Source organism: Anas platyrhynchos, chromosome 1 (genome assembly GCF_047663525.1).
Source record: "Anas platyrhynchos isolate ZD024472 breed Pekin duck chromosome 1, IASCAAS_PekinDuck_T2T, whole genome shotgun sequence".
Lineage (NCBI taxonomy): Eukaryota > Metazoa > Chordata > Aves > Anseriformes > Anatidae > Anas > Anas platyrhynchos.
Genome location: NC_092587.1, coordinates 179,433,319 through 179,452,176, shown reverse-complemented (window position 1 = coordinate 179,452,176; position 18,858 = coordinate 179,433,319). Strand labels below are relative to the sequence as shown.

The following is an 18,858-nucleotide window of genomic DNA, read 5'->3' as shown; positions in this document are numbered from 1 at the left end:
AGATTGAGGCCTGGTTTGAATCTGCAACTTCTCTATAAAATCCCATCAAGAAAAACTCACTATAACTGGATGAGCCAAAGAAAGGTTTTGTAGTTTGAGATGAGCTGAACTCAGAATAGCACTGGGGCAGGGTCTGATGGGATCCTTATAATGTGTGTGCTGCTGGAGAGGTACAGTGCTGCAACACAGGTATGTTTTGTAGATGCAATGTGCTTTGCAGAGCCTCTAAGCATTGCCTGTTGGCTCAGATCTATGTAGCAAAGTTTGGTGAGTGGCACTCCTAAATAGCTCCAGATGATGACAGTGCTGCTTGCAATTGGATCCTCTTACAGTCAGGATCAAGGCTGGCTGTTCATGAGCTATGTGGCTGTTCTTTTTACCAAGTTACTTTTGCCAGACAGGCATTGGAAGCTGCTTGTTCAAAAAGTGGAGGGACCTGCATATTGATCAGTAATAAAACATGTACCTTTAGAAAAAAATAATTTGGATAAAATAAATAAATAAAAAATAAAACAAGTGCCTTTGGAAAAACTTTGTGAAACATTTTCCCCAAATATTGCTCTTCTCATGTGCTGTCTGCTTGCATCAGCAAAAACACATTCAGGAGGAAGCATCAGGTGTACCAAGAAGTCCAAAATGTTCTGAATGTTGCTCACATGTTACGAGTGACTCTGTCATATTTGATCTTGGGTCTGAGACTGCATAAATTAATTTTTCAAACACAAAGATATGTATTTTTCCCAATATGAGATGCTTGCAGTTACGTAAATAGGAATAGCTGAGGCTTCACCTCCTTTAAAAACTGTTGCAAACTTGTTAACCAGCCACTATGACCTGAAAAGTGTGTTTTTGTGAACTTGCATCAAGTTTTGCATCAATAATCGTTTCCTTTGCTGGCAGAGATAAGATTTAGATTTTAAATTTTTGAATGCTGTGTGAGAAAGTTTCATCCTAGAAGCTGTTCTTGAGTTTCTGCTGTTGTGCCTAACCCCTGAATTAGGCTAGGTAATAGAACTGTTGCTACCATTCGTGTCATTGCTTGGGGACTTTGTCCTGTCTTTATGGCTGCAGTACTCCAGATTTAAAAACAAGGGTTTTACTTGTACTGACAATGGTATCATCTGCCAGGGATTTATCATTTTTTTCTGAAACTTGTAGTTACTTGTTATAAGCCCAGTGTATCTACATGTATATAGGGTTTCTAGAGTTGAATGTTTTGATAAACTTTGTTCACACAGATCAGTGGGGAAAAATCTGTAGGCAAAAGCAGAGACTACAATCTTCTGAATGTTTGGTTCCTGAGAAGCTAAAGCACTGATTTTCTTTTCATTTGTTAACTAGTTATAATTCTACAGGTAGCCCTGGAAATTTTAATGTTCTGTTGGTCTCTGTGGCTGTTGGTGGCTAATAAATAATGCCCTGACCGTTCCTCTATCTTTAGTGCACTACATTTAAATCCAGAAGCTTTTGAATATTTGCTATTTCTTCTGGGAATTAAAGGAAAACGAAATGCCCCTGTGTGTTTTATGTCCCTGCATGGCATCTGTAATATTTTAAACTAAAATTTATGTAGCTCTTCCCAGAAAGAGGCAACACAATGGCACATGGCAGGCGATTCTTGTATAGATAGCTGTAGCTGTTACTGATTATGTAAAAGTGAGAATACATTTTACACTTCAGTATTGATTTTAAAGTGTTTTTTTTTTTTTTCTTAGAGAACAGAGGAGGCATGAGTTTAATTCTGGGATATGCCCAACTTACCTAAAATCTGTGCTTTCTGATGCTGTAATGTAACTACCACATTAGTTTGCTTGTTGGAGCTGTGTTATTTGAAAATGATCATGGCAGCTGGATTTCTTTGAGCAACTGTACCTGAGACAGATTTCTTCTGCAGGAGTCTTAAATTAAAATTACCTTTTCATTTGGTTGTGCCTTTTTATCTCCAAGAATCCAAGAAAAGACTGAGCTGAGAATACGCCTATTTTGCAGAAAGTGATTTGAACAAGAGACTGCTGCAGTAAAGCGGTTGTTACTGCTGAAATTCTAAAGAAAATATCCTGTAGGTTCTGAAGCTTGTCTTAGTACAAAAGGTGTTTGTTCATATTTGGTTTGTAGTTCTCAAGTTTAGGCATTGTGTTGCCCTGAAATATGTTAAAAATGTTGTTTAAATAACAATGTCTCCGCTTCTAATGTATGGTAGCTGAAGAAAATGACAAATATCTGTGGAAAGATTACAGGTGTTTTTAAATAGTGAATTGCCATAACTATGTAGCTCTTTTTTTAAAGCAATGTATCCACAGATTTTAATTCCTTTTCAGCTCCACTTACCTCTCAATTCCCCTCTTCCTGGAAGTGAGTTGACTAAGGAACCCTTTCGATGGGATCAGAGGTTGTTTGCTTTAGTTCTTCGTTTGCCTGGTATCACATCACCAGAATCAGAGCAGATGACAGGGGTACCAGTGGATGATTCTGCAATCACACCAATGTGTGAAGTCACAGGAGGTAGGTGCCTTGGCTTCCTTTGATAAAACCGTGCTTTTGGAAATGAATTGAACTTAGCTTTATTAATCAGGTATGTGTGGTGGCGTAACTATTAAAAACTCAGTTATAATAAATCTTATGATGTTTACTGCATTAAAGCTATAGATAATTTAATGTAACCTGTTTCGGAAGAGCATGAATTTATTTTCTTTATGAATTTATTTTCTTTATGAATTTATTATCAGAGAACTTATTTTTTTTCCCAGCATGTTTCAATTGATATTAGAAATTGTAACAATTGAGTCCGTTTTAGAGTATGCCAGAAATTTAGCGTAACCGTACTATAAGTAAGCCAAAAGTAAGGGAAATGCTTTTTTATCAGAGAATGCAATGCAGAATTTCTGCACTGCAAAATGCAGAATTCTGCAAAATTCTCTCACCATCATAACTTGTATTCTTAATCTCTCAAATTATATTCAAGATCAAACTCAGGCATTAGTTCTATAATTCCTTTGTAAAAGGCTTTGATTGCATCACATACTAAAAGCATAATGATTCTAAAAGCATAATGATTCTTATGATGCATTGGAGGGGATGTGGTTGAAAATGAGCAAAGTGATTTTAAAAAGCATTCCAAAAGGATCTGATTCAACTACTTTCTGACTAATGCAGGTTATCCCAACTGGTGCGTTGAGATCTGTGGACAGTTGAGTGTTGATGTCTGTCACAAGGGGGAGCCCATTTTCCATGAATCCAACCAAGAATTTGAGATAATGTCATTATGGGGCTAAAACCCAAATGTTTCGGATGAGGTGCATGTAACACTGCCACTGCTTTGCTAGGCTGCTTTGCTGCTTAAAGAGGATGTTTGGTAGATGCTTTAGATCAGTAATCCGTACAGATGTCATTGGATGTGGCAAGGCAACAATTTTTGAATGATTTAACTGAAAATAAGGGCAGCAACACTGAGCAACCTTAACCTTGGATGTTTCATTCTAGGTCGATCATACTGTGTATGCTCTCCAAGAATGCTGAATCAGTGTCTCGAATCATTGGTGCAAAAAGTGCAAAGTGGAGTGGTAATAAATTTTGAAAAAGCTGGACCAGATCCCTCACCAATTGATGGTACTTGAAATTTTTATACTGTTAGCAAACAGCAGTGATAACTGTCAATATAGTTTAGTGAAGTTAATATTAAGAGCTGTCAAAACAAAAGGAAAACTAGCAATTTCAAAGACATTGCTACAAAAAGGTTCTACCATGTTTGTAATTTCTTTCAAAATACTGGCAATGTAGCTATTAGACACTATAAAACCTCTACATTTGGTAGTGTTACTGAGGTAGTCTTAAATGCAGTTATTCTGGGTTCATGGGTTTTAAGCAGTAGTTTGCTACCACCTAGAAATGCAAATAGCTTGATGTTGAAGATACTGCGTTTTTATGCTTATCTCTTTGCTTAATGTAGTAAAGTACACACTAAGATTTAAAATAGCAATTATGATTTTGTATCCTTAACTTTTCATTCTAAATGAAAACCTAGGACCCTTTTAGGATGTTCCTGGGAGAAACATGTTTTTGTGAGACTTTCTAAACCTGCTTTGCAGTAAGAAGTTAGCTCAGCAGTCTCAGCTGTATGCATTAAATACTGTCTATAAGGATGGAGATTTGAAGGTTATCTGGGAATAACAATGGGAGAAAGACATTATGAAGGGCTTGAGATACTTGGTTCTCAACTCTGATACTGTAGACATTCGGTGCTTATTTGGTTTCTCATCGTTTCTATCTTTTTGCAGAAATGCTTGTTAACAGCTATCACATCAGTAGAAATAATATTAACTAAAGTAAAAGCTTCCCTAGGATTGTAGTTCTTGAACTCTTCACAGAAGTTGCTTAATGCTTTTTGAGCTTTAACACTATCTTGACTTATAAAGCCTTTTTCTTTTGTAGATGGACAGGTGGAAATAGCTAGGCCCTTTGGACCCCAACCTTGGCACAGCTGTCACAAACTTATTTATGTCAGACCAAACCCTAAAACTGGGGTTCCTATAGGTCATTGGCCTGTTCCTGAATCCTTTTGGCCAGATCAAAATTCTCCAACGCTGGTAAGTACCGAAGTTAGATGAAGCAAAAGGTTTATGCATGGGCAAATATTCCAGGAGTTCCTATTTTATTACTTCAAAAAGTCTTGAGAGATGTACTCCATTGGGGGCACCATAAAAGCTGTGTGAACTAAGACAATGTCATTGTGAGCACTTATTCATAAGTAATCTGAGATAATATGGTGTTCAGTTTGAAGCATAAAGAAACTGGTTGTATATCACGTAGCTTTTCTGTTTGAACTCTTTAACATATAAAACCAGAAATAAGGTGGCGTTTTGATAATGGACTACAAAATTTTATTACCTGACCGTATTAACAGAACATAGTATGATCTTCCAAGTTCTGAATCGTTGTGATAGTTCTGTATGCACAGCATCAATTGAATGCAACTTCATCAACTGTTGCTTGGTAGGACTATACTTTTAACTAATCCCAAGTAGAGAAACTTGATTTTTTCCTAAAAATACTGCCTGCAGAATTAGTTGTCATTGCTTTTTTCATTAGACTATGCTGATGCCTTCAGTTGGATATGAAAGCTAATCTCTATAAAGTATTTTTGTATTTCTGCTTATCTTTGAAAATCATTAAAGTGGAATTGTTTCCTGCCTCTCATGATTTTTTGATCTGAAAGTAGTTTGACTAGCAAGATCATTGAGCTTTTCTTGAGCTGTATATCCCTTGAAAAAATGAGTCCTTTGAAATACAGGTTGCTCCAGAGTGATACAAGTATAAAAGTCATGTTTACATATATACCCAAGTCAAGTTTATAGACTTGGGTATTGCTGGCATCTATAGCCACATTCAGTGAAAGATACAGATGCTGTTGTTAACTACAAATCAAACTAATGTATGAATAAAAGTAAATCTTGTATAGTCATTTAAAAAGCAAAAAGCCATTGTCCATTGGGTATTGAAAAGCTGATTTGTAAGAGAACTACCCTGTGTATTCCTTGTAGTTATCAATGGTATATCTGCATCATTTCACTGTGTAGAGTCTTCAGAATCTGTCTGCTGCGGTAGGTCTTGAGATTACTAAAACAGATTTTACCAAGTGAAGAGTTATAGCTCTAAATTCACTGAAAAGTTGATGTTAAAAAATTACAAATTGTAACTCACCTAAACTGTGAAAGATAAAATATTTGCCTCACTTGTAGCAAGTATAGTTCTCATAACTGCACAACCACTGAATTACTGCACATGCAGATAAATTTCTGTTAATGTCAATTGGAATTTCACGAACTTCATTACGCAATGTGGGGGAGCTACATTTGCTGGTAGTTCCAAGACTTGTATTTTTGTCTTTACTGAAAATATAGTGTTAAAACTTAGCCAAGAGTTACAACATCGACTTAACAATTTGTGGTTATTTTTTTTTGTCCCCTGCTCCACAGTGGAGTTATCAAAAACAGTCCTACCTTAACAACTGTTCCCTATAATGTAGGCAGTACTATCAAGGCTTTCTTAAATGTGTGTGAAAGTCTGCTGATAATTCTATTGGTACACCATTTAAATGGCTGCTCCCACTGCTGGGGTTAAAAAAAAATAAAATAAAAAAATCTGCTGTCCAGACAAAACTTGTTAGACTTCTGAAGTCTTAGCATTCAACTTCTCTTGCAGCCTTCTTATTCCTAGTATAACTGCTTCATGGCTTGGTCAGAAACTCCACCACAACTATTTATTGGAGGCATCTTCTTTGAAGAGAATTGCAGTTCCTTCAGTTGGTTGGGCCTCCTGTTTTGTGTGCACTTGGACAGTACACCTTCCTCAGAGTGGAGACACATAAGGCAAGAGCAGCTCTGTGGGCAGATAATGTTTGTGTGGCTTATCCTAAAAGGAAGAGGCTAGAGCTTGTAGGTTTGTAGAAAAACTACTTTCAAGGTGAGGTGGTAGGAAGGTTCAAGAAACCCCATTTCCCTAGCTCATCTTATGTATTAGGTGCTTTCTTGTAAAGAGACTAAGTGGAAGGAGGCTTCCCAATTGGGCTTGAACGAGGTTAAAGGTAAGTATTAAAAGCTTAAGTTCCTCTTCTGAAAACTCTTAAACATATAGTTCCAATTTTCCTAATTTAAAACAGGATCTTTTGCTTTAAGCAAAAGAAATTTCAAATATTATCGGTTTATACTTAAACTGTATTTTCATCAATCACAGCCTTTTCCCTGTGATTGATAAAAAAAATAAATAAATAAAAATTGCCTGAACTGAAATAGGTTTTCACTGTTGCAGTTGAAATGTGAGTTCTTGTAAAACTTGTTTTCATATTATATAAATTGTTCTCAATCAGGTTTAAAATTTTGAATGTAAAATTTTTCCAGGAAATGTAATGTTAAAGGAAGTCAGCAAATGAGAAATTGCAATGCTTGCTTCTACAGTGAATAAAAGTGGGCATGCCCCAGGGTAGCATTGAAGATTATTTTTGTCCACACAAGGATTTATTTCCATATGTGAAGTTTGTGTATATGCAGTAAATATTACTGTTTTAGTCTTCATAAAGTGACTAGTATGTATTTAGAAAATTAACTTCCATCAGTTTTTAAGACAGTGCTGATGCCATAAATTGAGTATTTAGGGCTCATTAACAATAAGTATGAATACTGTATTGAATAGGCTCCTTAAATGTCTGTTTCCAAAGAATCTGTGTTACCTTAGTTGTAGTACAATTAAATTTTAGTTGTTGTGCAGACTCGTTAACAGCAGAATGTTTCTATTTAGCCACCCCGCACATCTCATCCTGTGGTGAAATTCTCCTGCACTGACTGTGAACCAATGGTCATTGACAAACTGCCTTTTGATAAATACGAGTTAGAGCCTTCACCACTGACCCAGTTTATCCTGGAAAGGAAATCTCCTCAGACCTGCTGGCAGGCAAGTAGAATACACGCTTAAATTCATTTATCTAAAGAAACATGTTTTTCATAAACTTTTTCTAGAATCAAAATATGATGTAAAATTTAAACACAATATTTTGGATTTACATATAATGTGCTTTATTGCAGGTATATGTGAGCAATAGTGCAAAATACAGTGAACTTGGTCATCCTTTTGGTTACTTGAAAGCTAGTACAGCGCTGAATTGTGTGAATTTATTTGTGATGCCTTACAATTATCCAGTCCTCCTTCCACTGCTAGGTAAATACCAATTCATGAAATCCCGAAGTAGTAGAGAACTGAAAAATTGATCTGATCCAAACAGATTACTCCAAATGACAGTATTAGTCACATACCTGTAGAAATCTAGAATGTTGAACAATGTATTATATTGTTAACTCATTTCACTAGTAAATAGTTCAGTGATACTGAATTGCATCCAGAATATAAGAAGAATGTAATCGTCATTCTTTCAGATATGTTGTAGTCTTCTTCCTTTTACTGTTTCAGTAGCTATTTTCCACAGTCTGTCTCATTATCAATTCAGTTTGATAAAATAATTTGTCAAGTTCCATCTTTTGGCTGCAATTTTAATCTCTTGTTCATATTTAATTGCATATATGTTAAAACAGCGTATTCAAGAGTTGAGGAATTAACATTCTCTTGAGCATTTCTCCTGTTAGAAAAACATGTATAGACATATTTCATTTTGTTTCTATTTTCTATAACCATCAGATGACTTGTTTAAAGTGCACAAGGCAAAGCCAACATTAAAATGGCTGCAGTCATTTGAAAGCTATTTGAAGACAATGCCTCCTTATTATCTTGGGGTAAGATGACTTACTGTGTTCATGTTTCTATTTTATTATGTAACTTTAGTTATCTTTCTACCTATGGGTATTTTCTTCCCTATTTCAAGTAAAATGTATATTAATTTGAGAGAATGGCTAATTTTTTTATGTACAGTGATGTTTATAAGCAAAACCCTGCCCTGAAAAGCTTTTATCTTCTGTCTTTAAGGACTTCAGGTTCTGTATGAAATGGATATAGTTAGTTGAAATATGTTTATAACTTTTGTAAAGTTAAATATGACTCTACAATATATTCCATGTTTCAGCCTTTGAAGAAAGCTGTGAGAATGATGGGAGCACCAAACCTTATAGCTGACAATGTGGAATATGGACTTAGTTACAGTGTCATTTCATATCTCAAAAAGTTGAGTCAGCAGGTAATGTTGAAGCAAAAGAGCAGTAAAAACTTGTAATATCAGGATAATCTTAAAATATTCAAGTTCAATGGCTTTGAAGGAAAAAAGCAGAAAGATCAAGTTAATGCATTCCCTAAGCAACTAGCAAAATATTTTGGTTTTGTAAATTGAAGGAAAGCATTTAAACAGACTTCTATAGACTGGACTATAAAGATAGGTATGGAGGTACAAACTATTTTTTATATTTAAGGAACATTTTTACATGTATAGTTGGTATTATACTTTTGTCCAAAAGAAAACATGTTGTCTTACCTTAGATTGTAAAGCTGTTCTAGCATTTTTCTGAAAATAGGGTTTTATATTAGGTGCATCTGAATCAGTGTCCTGTGAAATGGGAAGCGTTCAGTAAATACAAAGTAAACTGACAGAATTCAGAATCTCAAATAGGAAAGACAGAAGTGGCAAGTGACCTTTTGAAAAATTATGAAGCTGTTGACTATACAGAATAGTGCTGGTGGTCCCCTGCACCAGCTAAAGCATTTCAGTCTTGCTACCTCCACTTTTAATTTGTTGAATTGTGCATGTTAAGCTTTCTTGTTCAGGAATTAAAGAATGCAATAGGCTTGAAACTGTAAGAAATAGTAGTGCAAGTGCTTCTAACCTGGCTAACAAGTATTTATGGAAACACTTTCTTAAAACGTTGATATGAAGTGTTATTTGAAGGAGGATGCAAGCTTCTTGAAGTCTAGAGTAAAGTCTAGAGTATATTTTAGGAAGTCATGGTCACATTGCTCAGTATTTTGCTAAGTGAACTAATCTCTCAACTTAGCCTTTTTACATTTCTAAAGTTCAGTGATGTACACTGCAAATTGCTCTTAAAGCTTTTCTAACTTCTGAAAAAATTCTGCCAGTAGAGACAGAAGTATTCTTAAATACATATTTGGATTTTAAGTAATCTATACATTTGTGAAAATGAAAAAGCATTGGCAGATGTATTACCAAATTACTTTTAGTTCTTTGTTCAGTTGTATTCTGCCAAAGAGTTGGCATTTATGAACATGTTTAATTTTGGTACAAATCTAATGTAATATTGGGGGTTAGGTCTGTCTAGTCAAACAGGATTGGGCATTATGTATTTCATTTCTTATTATGACTATCTGTATTGAGCGTTTAGGAAGTTGATACCATTGTATGACAGATCACAACTATAGTTGTGGGAGAAGTGGTCTTTTGAGAGTTAGTGTTTAGCTTTATAGCAGAAAAGTTTGAGTACAGATAGATTTGCTGAGAGTTGCTAGTCAAATTATGGCTTTCTGTGAAAATAAAAGCATTGCATGCATATTGGTGCTTAGATACCATAATGGGCAGCAGAGGAGAAATATGCAGAAGAACTAGGCACAAACTGTTCACTATATTTGAAATTGTAGTAAACATTAAGTGGTTTTGTATTAAGCACTCCTTAAGCACTCATCCTGGTTATGGTCGTCATAGTGTATTAGCACATTGTTGAATCTTCTAGGTAGGAATTTAAAATGAATAAGTCTGACTAATCCTTTTAAGAGCATATTGTCAATTTTATTTATTTATTTATTTCAAATTAAGGCCAAAATAGAGTCCGATAGAGTCATTGGCTCTGTAGGCAAAAAGGTAGCGCAAGAGACTGGAATTAAGGTCAGAAGCAGATCACACAACCTGTCTATGGCACATAGGAACGATTTTCAACATCTGCTACAGGGGATTACTGGGGAAATTCCTCATAGACCTCTAGACCTCAATATGAAGGAGTATGCTGGGTTCCAAATAGCTTTGCTGAATAAGGTAAGCACCACTGTGTGTAATGTTGTTATTTTCAATATACTACCATTGAAATGCTAGATATTGTTTCATACATTGTATTAATTGAAACTTTATTTGCTGAAACCACAGGATTTGAAACCTCAGACTTTTAGAAATGCTTATGACATACCTAGGAGAAATCTTTTGGATCAGTTAACACGAATGAGATCTAATTTACTGAAGAGTACTCGGAAGCTCCTCAAAGGACAAGATGAAGGTTAGATAACTTTTTTTTTTGCCTATCTGTGATATGGCTTGTACTAAAAAAATGAAAACTGTAAAAAAAAAAAAAAAAAAAAAAACAAACAGAAAACAAAAAACACACAAAACAGTTCTTAAAAACTTAAAAGTAGGTGTCTGTTGCCATAATCTACCTTTTTTCCTTAAATAACTTAATGGAAGAAAAATAGTTGAGGATAGAGAAGATAAATTCACTGGCCTGTCCTTTAGTCTATCCAGAGGAGAACTGGTCATTTGCTTAGGATTCTCAGTTCATCTTTTTTCCCCAACCTTCATGATAAATCCTAACAAACTCAGGACAGTTCTGAACATTATGATCTTTCTCCACACAATAAGTGCATTGTGAACAATAGAAAGGCAAGCTGGCTTACTGGGTGCTACTGGTGTGATTCTTTTGCCCTTTAGGCCAACAGTGAATAGTTCAGTAGTACAACTTATTCCTTACCCACTTTGTTCCTTACTCTAGTCATACTTCTTACTGCTTTCTCTTTCTGCCGTGTCTTCAGGTGCTACTTTATGGTATCTAACATAGATGATGAAAAAAGTGGAGAAAATGGGCAGTGCAAGTGAAATTGTATGTTATGTTTTCATACATAACTAATATTGTTTGAAAAGCAAAGTTGCTGTTAGGGGTTAAACCACATCAAAAATGTTATTTTTTTCTGCTGTTTCTGGTAGCATATATTCTACTTGACTAAAGGCTTGGCAGCTTTAAATCCATCAGAATTGTTCATGGCCTATGGATTTTAAAATCTTATCAATTCCAGTGGTCAAAAATCAGTGCTTCTTCAAGGTCAAGCTAGTTTCAACAATTAAATTTTGATTAGCTAAATTCAGATAGTTGTATTTCAAATCTATATGCTTGGCATTACTACTTTGCATTAATGTAGTTTTTCTTTGTAGTAATGTTTTAGATAAAATTTATTGCAATTATTTTTTTTACCCATCTACCTCGTTGAAAAGCTATGGGACACTGGAAAGCTAAAATCCATGCATGACAACTATTTCTATTTCCATGTCATGATGGAACTCCAGACACATACTGATTCGTTTAAGCAAGCTTTCTACACTCAAAACTTGATGCTGTAAATACCAGTTAGGTGAGAATAATGGTGAGTTTCGCACATCTATTTTGTTAATGTATTTGATAAAAGACTGAAAATTGGAGTTAAGTGGATATAGGCTAAATTCTTGTAAGGTGGGCAGTATTGTATATTAATAAATGTTTCTGTTGAAACAGATCAAGTTCACAGTGTACCTATAGCACAAATGGGAAACTACCAGGAGTATCTAAAACAAATACCCTCTCCGCTCCGAGAACTTGATCCTGATCAACCACGAAGGCTCCATACATTTGGAAATCCATTCAAATTGGACAAAAAGGTGACTTTTCTATAATGCTGCTCTTAAGTTGTGTTGTTGTGTGTGTCTGCTGATTGGGCCATTCAAAGAACATGCATAGGTTAAAAAAAAAAAATGCTTCCAAGTATATGGAAAGGCACTATCCATAAGAAAGTTCCTCAAATGTTTTTCCATCAACATTACTGTATGGAGGACGGTCTTTATTAGAAACCAGCATTGTGCCTTCAAGCTGTTGTATAGATGAAATACCTTGCAGAGTATGGACTTTCCCTTTCATCCACATCTGTCTTGGACTTCAGTAAATTGTGAATATAACTTAAATATTTTCCCTTCAATATTTATTTTTTTCATTCTACAACTATGAAAAGTTTGACAGCCCTCTTATCTTTTTCCTCCTGTTATTTTGGTTGACACTTAAGTCAATACACGATGGCATGTTGTACATTGCCATATATACATGGTAAACATCATTATAACATCAAAGTTTTCACAATGTTTTACATTATGTGTTTCTGGTTTAAAGTTTATTCTGCCCATTTAATACAGGGAATGATGATAGATGAAGCAGATGAATTTGTATCAGGACCTCAGAATAAACATAAAAGACCCGGAGAACCAAATATGCAAGGGATTCCAAAAAGACGTCGCTGTATGTCACCCCTGCTCCGAGGTCGACCACAAACTCCTCCAGTTGTGAATAACCACATTGGAGGAAAGGGGCCACCGATACCAACCACACAAGCACAGCCTGACCTTGTTAAACCCATTCCTATTCACAAAAGTAAGTGAATCTTTGTTTTCAGAGAGTTCAGTTTTTATTTATGCAAAAAAAAAGCTTGTTTATGTGAGAGTACCATTGGCTGATTTCCCAAATACGGCAATTTTTGAAAATGAAGTGTTTAAGTGTGCACCAGGGACTAATTACAAAGAGTTAATGTAGCCCTTCAAACAGAAGTCTCTCTCATAGGAACTTTCCAGTATAAACAGTGAATTTCCTGAATTAAATGAGGAGACAGTGTAAACAGTAGAATGTTCTTCCTTTTCCTGGGAATTCGGATGCTTTGAAAGTATCACTGCATGAAGTCACTTTGAATTTCACTGCATTGGGGTGAAGTCAATTCCTTTAGTGTGGAGCTGAGGTGCTGTGCAACAGTCCTGCTCACTGTTCAGCGCTACAGTAAATTTGTTAGGTCACTTTAATGGGAAAAGAGAAACATGTTATAAGTACATTTTACAGGGTTTTTTTGCTCCATTTGATAGTACATGTAGTGATTTCCCTTCTTGTGTGAAGAGTACACCTGTGATCTAACAGTTTTGTATGTCTGGCATGTATGGTAGACTATAGCATATATGGTAGACTATACAAGCTGGAGCATAGCTTTCCAAGAACTTAATCAATATTCAATAGGCTCACTGACCTCCATCAGATCATAAAGAATGCAAAATTTGCAAGTGTAATCTGTTTTTTTTTTCTAGTGTCAGAAACTAATAATGAGATTGCAATGGATGATGTGGTGGAGAATCATGTTATAGACCCACTTTCATCGGATGTTTTCCCAAATACCATGGATTCTGAGTTCTCAATGTCCTCTTCTCCATTCAATTCATTGGATCGACCAGCAGCTCATACAGAGGATGTAGGCCACGAACATTTAGGAAATAACTTGAACGTTGATGGATTTTTGGAGAATCATGAGGAATTGGATAGTAAAGAACAAAGTACTGAGGAAAACTTGCCAATGTCTTCACCCAGTAAAGGGAAAAAAGCAGTGCACTGCAGGAGTTCCACAGAGATTAACATAGAGCTAAGAGCACAAATTATGAAAGAAATCCGAAAACCAGGAAGGAGTAAGTATACCAAATATCTTCATCAGATGATTGACCTGAGAGCTAGACAAAGAATTAATATTAGATCACTATTTAAATTTGTCTTGTGATTTAGTATTTTTCTAAAGTTAAAGACTTGTTTTTAAAACATTGATTAAAAACTGTGTGGATGAGTGATTAAAACATTGCTGTATCTTTCTATATCAGTGTTTATGGAAGTCATGGTTTTTATGTTCTTGGTATTAAGATTAGCACGTTAGGTGCTCCAGTATTATCCTGAACTCTCAGTATACTGCGTTTGCTAATGTTAATATTGATAAAGCACTATGTTATGAGCCTGGTTGTTAGGTGATATATCCTAAAAGGTTATGAAAGCTGAACAAAATATGTTGCATTTTGCTCACATGAAGCAAAATGTTGCAACAGGTATCTGCCTGGTATCTCTTAAACTGTTTTTGCTCTTATTTTTTCAAGAGTATGAAAGAATCTTCTTTTTACTGAAACATGTACAAGGAAGCTTACAAACCCGTCTGATATTTTTGCAAAATGTTATTAAAGAAGCTTCAAGGTAGGTAACTGAATTGTATTAATCCTGTATAATGACACCATCATGTATTGCTATTCATAGCTGCTTGACAACCATGCAGTTGTTTGAAACTTCTCACACAGAGCTTTGCATTGCAAGTAATCTCCTAGAGGGGGGGAAAAAAACCACAGAAATAGGTAAGCTTCCTGACGTGTTTTTTGCTCAAGCTCACCTTTTTGCCTCACATCACATCTTCAGTTTTAGCTTAGCTTTACTGCTAAGGTGCACAATGGTAATTAAAAAAATCAGTCAACTTCCAGAGCTCAGGTATGGGTGTACTGCTAATTTGAAGAACTGGAGGTACTGCATTTTACTGAGAACTAAGCTTTCAGAAACAGTTTAAATTCATTATTCTGCTTCAACTCAAAATCCTGTTCTAAAAATAGTTATTGAGATTCAAGTTTGCTCCGTAAATATGTTTGCTCTTCAGATTTATTTCCTTCTGAAATAAGTCCTATTTCCACAGCTGCAGACAGAGGTAGGGTTTGCTGGGGTTTTAAAATGTTGTTAATCCAGTGACACTTGTTCTTACATCATCTTCAGACTACTTGCCTAGCCTACTACGTGACCACTCAGAAAGGAAAAGAGAAACGTAATGCTGACTGGAACCAAGACTGTTAGATTTAAAAGAAATTCCAACATCTTTTCAACTGTAAATATAACTTTAAGGTTTACTTCGGTGAATAGTTGATTTTGTTTTTTGTTGAAGTCAACTTTTTTCCTATGGCATTATTGATCAAAATTCATTATGAAATAAAAGTGATTTTAGCATAAAACCATGCTGTGAGGTAAAGGTACGCTGACCATAGGACATGGTTCATATGGCTCCTCTAGCCTTCTACTGCCAGCATAGTTGGTCAGATAGGTCATGCTCTCCCTGTAACAACAATTGTTATTATCATGCTTTTGCTTGATCTGTCTTTACTTTATCACCTGTCAAAGTTGTTCCTTAGCCTGTAGATTGTACATACTTCCTCACTATCTCAGCAAATCCGTATAATATTATTGCTCCTGTAGTCTTTGGCAGTCATTAGTGGGTTTGGAGTATTTGTGCCCCTGAATGTGGCTCTTGAGATCTGTAATTCTTACTTCTGTTGCACTGCTTCTGTATTCTAGTTATCTTGAGCTGACTTTTTCCTTACAAGGCTTGGCAGTAGTTGAATGTTGTTAGATGCACCAGAACTAAATCCTGTCTGTTGATGTAGCCAACACTTTTTTGTATATGCTGATGGAAAGAGTTGGCTAGAGAGGTCTTGAATATTTCTGGAGTTGGCATAGCAAGCCATTTATGGCCCTACCTGAAAGAAGTTTTTCACTTTCTGTTAAATAAAAACATAGAATCGTAAAACAGCCTAGGTTCAAAAGGACCTTGAAAAATAGTGCCAACTATTAACTATTCCAACTATAGAAAAGGGAGCCTAGATAAGACTATCTAGCACCTTGCCCAATAGTCTAGCACAAGCTGACAGGAAAACATGAATGAAAATTCTTCAAATTGACAATTCTCAGTATCAGAAATTCAATTCCCTTTTATTTATTCTACAAACTGAGCTTTGAACTGTTAATTACATAACAAAGCATAAAGTGTGTACCTAGGAAAAATGCTAAGAAATACCAACTTGTAATAAAAGCACTAGAAAGAATTAATACAATCAGTTATGAAATAATAACCTTAGTGCTCAATAACAACAATTACCCTAGGAAGTTTTACTAGGAATACTGATTTTCTTAGCAGGTTGGACAGTTAAATAAGTAAGTCAATGTTTAATTGTATTAATTAGTGTCATTTGCTATGATGAAAAGTTCTTTTGCCTTGAAAACTTGTTCCTGTCGTGTTCAGCATTTGGAAAAGCTTGTGAGATGTACTGTGGGGCTTGACATAGTGACTACTGTTGGCACAGGGTTTTGATGTATTGTGATAGCAGTTAATATATTTTTTCCTACCTTCCATTAGGCTTTAATTTTCTAAGAAATGTATCCTGCTTCAAATGTACTTACCGGTATTCTGAAAAGTAACATTACTCACAGAATATAAGCATGCTGAATTTTCACTAAGATGTATTATAGTAAAACACCTCGTTATTAGCTTAAATCATTTGGCTTTTATTAGAGCAAATGAAAAGGAGTAGATGCTTATTTTCTGGGCTGGTACTTCTCAACAAGCAGGGATCAGGTATGAAGAGTGGTAAAGAATGGAGGGGAATCAGTACTTGGTGTGGGATTTGTTTGGAGTTACTGGGACTTATAAGTAAGCCATGAACATGGACTGGGGGGCCTGGCTGGGATCATAGGACAATAAGACCATAGGACTGAACTCTTGAGTACAGTTCAGAAAAGTGCTGAGTTGAAAGTGTGTGATCTTTGCATTGTTGCTTGTCACAGAGTATGTGTACAGCTGCCAAAGTGTCAGTCAGAATTGCTTCTCAGATGCAGAAACGTTGCAGGGGTTAGGGTTCGCTGGAAACAGCGATGGACAGTAATGCTGCAGTGGGTTCAAGCAAAGGAGACAAAATGGTCTGCTGCCCATATTTCTATAGTCAATAAGGAATAGAAGTGTAGAGACTCCAGGTATGGAGTAAATCTGTGTTCTCTTTAGTTTCTTAAACTTCATTTGTATTTTCTTGATATCTGCTCTGCAGTGTGCAGTGGCTATTTCTCCACCAGTACCAAAATCACTTGGCTTTTGTGAATGCACTGTGAAGGCATGCAAATAATCCCTAAAAGCTGTTGCTAGGTTTAGGACTGTAGTTTTGGGATATATTTTATTTCTGTACTTGAGAAGTTCACTGATGGAAATAGTGAACACTTAAGAATTTCTCCTGGCTTTCTGAAGGCTGAGTGATGTTCTACATACTAGAATAGACTTGAGTAACCCTAGTTTTATTTTCTCACTAAATTGAAAGCAAGTTAGTAGCTTAACAGAACTTGAGGAGACAGCAGTATATGTAATGTCATCATGCACTGTACCTAAAATAGTTACTTAAGATTCCAGGGTTCAGTAAAAGTTTGGGAATAATGTTTTATTTACTACCATGTGTATTTATTATGCTTTGTTTTAAATGCAGGTTTAAAAAACGAATGTTGATAGAACAGCTAGAGAGTTTCCTGGAAGAAATCCATCGCAGATCCAATCAGGTCAACCATATCAACAGCAGCTAAGGAACTGCACACAGAGAAAGCCACAGCAGGGCACTGCTGTCCTTACTTGCATTCATTTTTGACATGCACTCTTATCTCAAGTTCTGTGTCGGAAAGAATGAGAAGCTGCTTTATAAAATGATGAGAAAAGTATCCATCATCTTTTTTCTTCATTTCTGTTATTTTTGTAATGTGAAAAATATCACGAAAACATTTTTATTTAAATGGAGAACTCCTTGCTTGTCATGGACTTAAGTGTCACTTTCCCTCAGGTTCTATTTTCTTAATCCAACCTTCAAAATTATCACCTCTTAAGGTTGAACTTTGCCAAAAAGTTGCTTTGTAATTTTCAGAAAAAAAAAAAGCACATACATAAAACAAGGTAATGTTTTGTATATACAGTTATTTTGGATATATTATTGTAAGTTGTATAAATGTATTTTGAAAAATATTTAAGAAAAGCACTTTTGTTATTCCATCAATAAAAGCTCTATTTTAATCTTTGTGTAGGACTGAGTACATTTTTTACTTGGAATGGTTCCTTCTGCCTTCCTTTCACAGTGCCTTAGTGTTGGCGTGATACTGAACGATGAGCAGTTTTGTATCATTGGATATTCTGTTATTAATCAGAACGAAAGAAAAGCAAAAGAGTCATGACTATGGTAGGATGATGATCTTAGTGTTGTGTACTTCGTGCTTTACTGTTTAGTGAATAGAGTAACAAACTTACTGTATGTGCATTGACATCAATGACAATTTTATGAAGATACAGGGTAGAAAAGCAGAGGTCAGTAGCTTCTGAGGAATTCTGCACACTTCTGTGTCAGAAGCTTTTGTGTGTTTACAAATGGAGCAGTCCAGCAATCTTGGACATAAGTTATTACTGAATACTTTATTGGTTCTGTCTTTCATCTTCACTAACTTCTGGAAATCTTTGACTCAATGGGAGCAGCACTTTTCTTAAGAGTTGGTTTGTGATCTTCACCTAAAATCTTTATGGGCAGGGGTTTCTGATGCATCGTGTAATCAGTTGATGACTTGTACTAAAACACTATCTTAGTTTTTAATAAGGTGCTGAAAAAGCTATTTTTCAAGATACTGTTAGCTTCATTTTGTATTCTTCAGGAATGTGTTCTATGCTGTGTTCATTTAAAAGAAAAAGATAGTGAAGGTAGGTATTACTACCTTTTTGGTAGTAATATTTTTGTTACTAATT

General features: G+C 35.4%; 1 protein-coding gene across 4 annotated transcripts in view; it reads left to right on the top strand.

Moving 5' to 3' along the window:
- Nucleotides 1-18,141, top strand: part of INTS6 (integrator complex subunit 6) — a 42,601-nt gene extending 24,460 nt beyond the window's left edge. For 2 of the 4 annotated variants that reach the window (XM_027471166.3, XM_072032573.1), the window contains 14 exons: nucleotides 2,319-2,502; nucleotides 3,481-3,606; nucleotides 4,429-4,583; nucleotides 7,291-7,443; nucleotides 7,575-7,707; nucleotides 8,182-8,276; nucleotides 8,564-8,674; nucleotides 10,256-10,471; nucleotides 10,580-10,706; nucleotides 11,970-12,112; nucleotides 12,638-12,872; nucleotides 13,568-13,939; nucleotides 14,393-14,486; nucleotides 17,570-18,141. In XM_027471166.3, the coding sequence (XP_027326967.1) occupies nucleotides 2,319-2,502; nucleotides 3,481-3,606; nucleotides 4,429-4,583; nucleotides 7,291-7,443; nucleotides 7,575-7,707; nucleotides 8,182-8,276; nucleotides 8,564-8,674; nucleotides 10,256-10,471; nucleotides 10,580-10,706; nucleotides 11,970-12,112; nucleotides 12,638-12,872; nucleotides 13,568-13,939; nucleotides 14,393-14,486; nucleotides 17,570-17,663 (2,238 nt within the window). In that variant the 3' untranslated portion in view covers nucleotides 17,664-18,141. Of the gene's footprint in view, nucleotides 1-2,318; nucleotides 2,503-3,480; nucleotides 3,607-4,428; nucleotides 4,584-7,290; nucleotides 7,444-7,574; nucleotides 7,708-8,181; nucleotides 8,277-8,563; nucleotides 8,675-10,255; nucleotides 10,472-10,579; nucleotides 10,707-11,969; nucleotides 12,113-12,637; nucleotides 12,873-13,567; nucleotides 13,940-14,392; nucleotides 14,487-15,047; nucleotides 15,157-17,569 lie in introns of all 4 variants that reach the window. The other 2 variants (XR_011806444.1, XM_072032572.1) reach the window with 2 other exon arrangements.
- The last annotated feature ends 717 nt before the right edge of the window (nucleotides 18,142-18,858 follow it).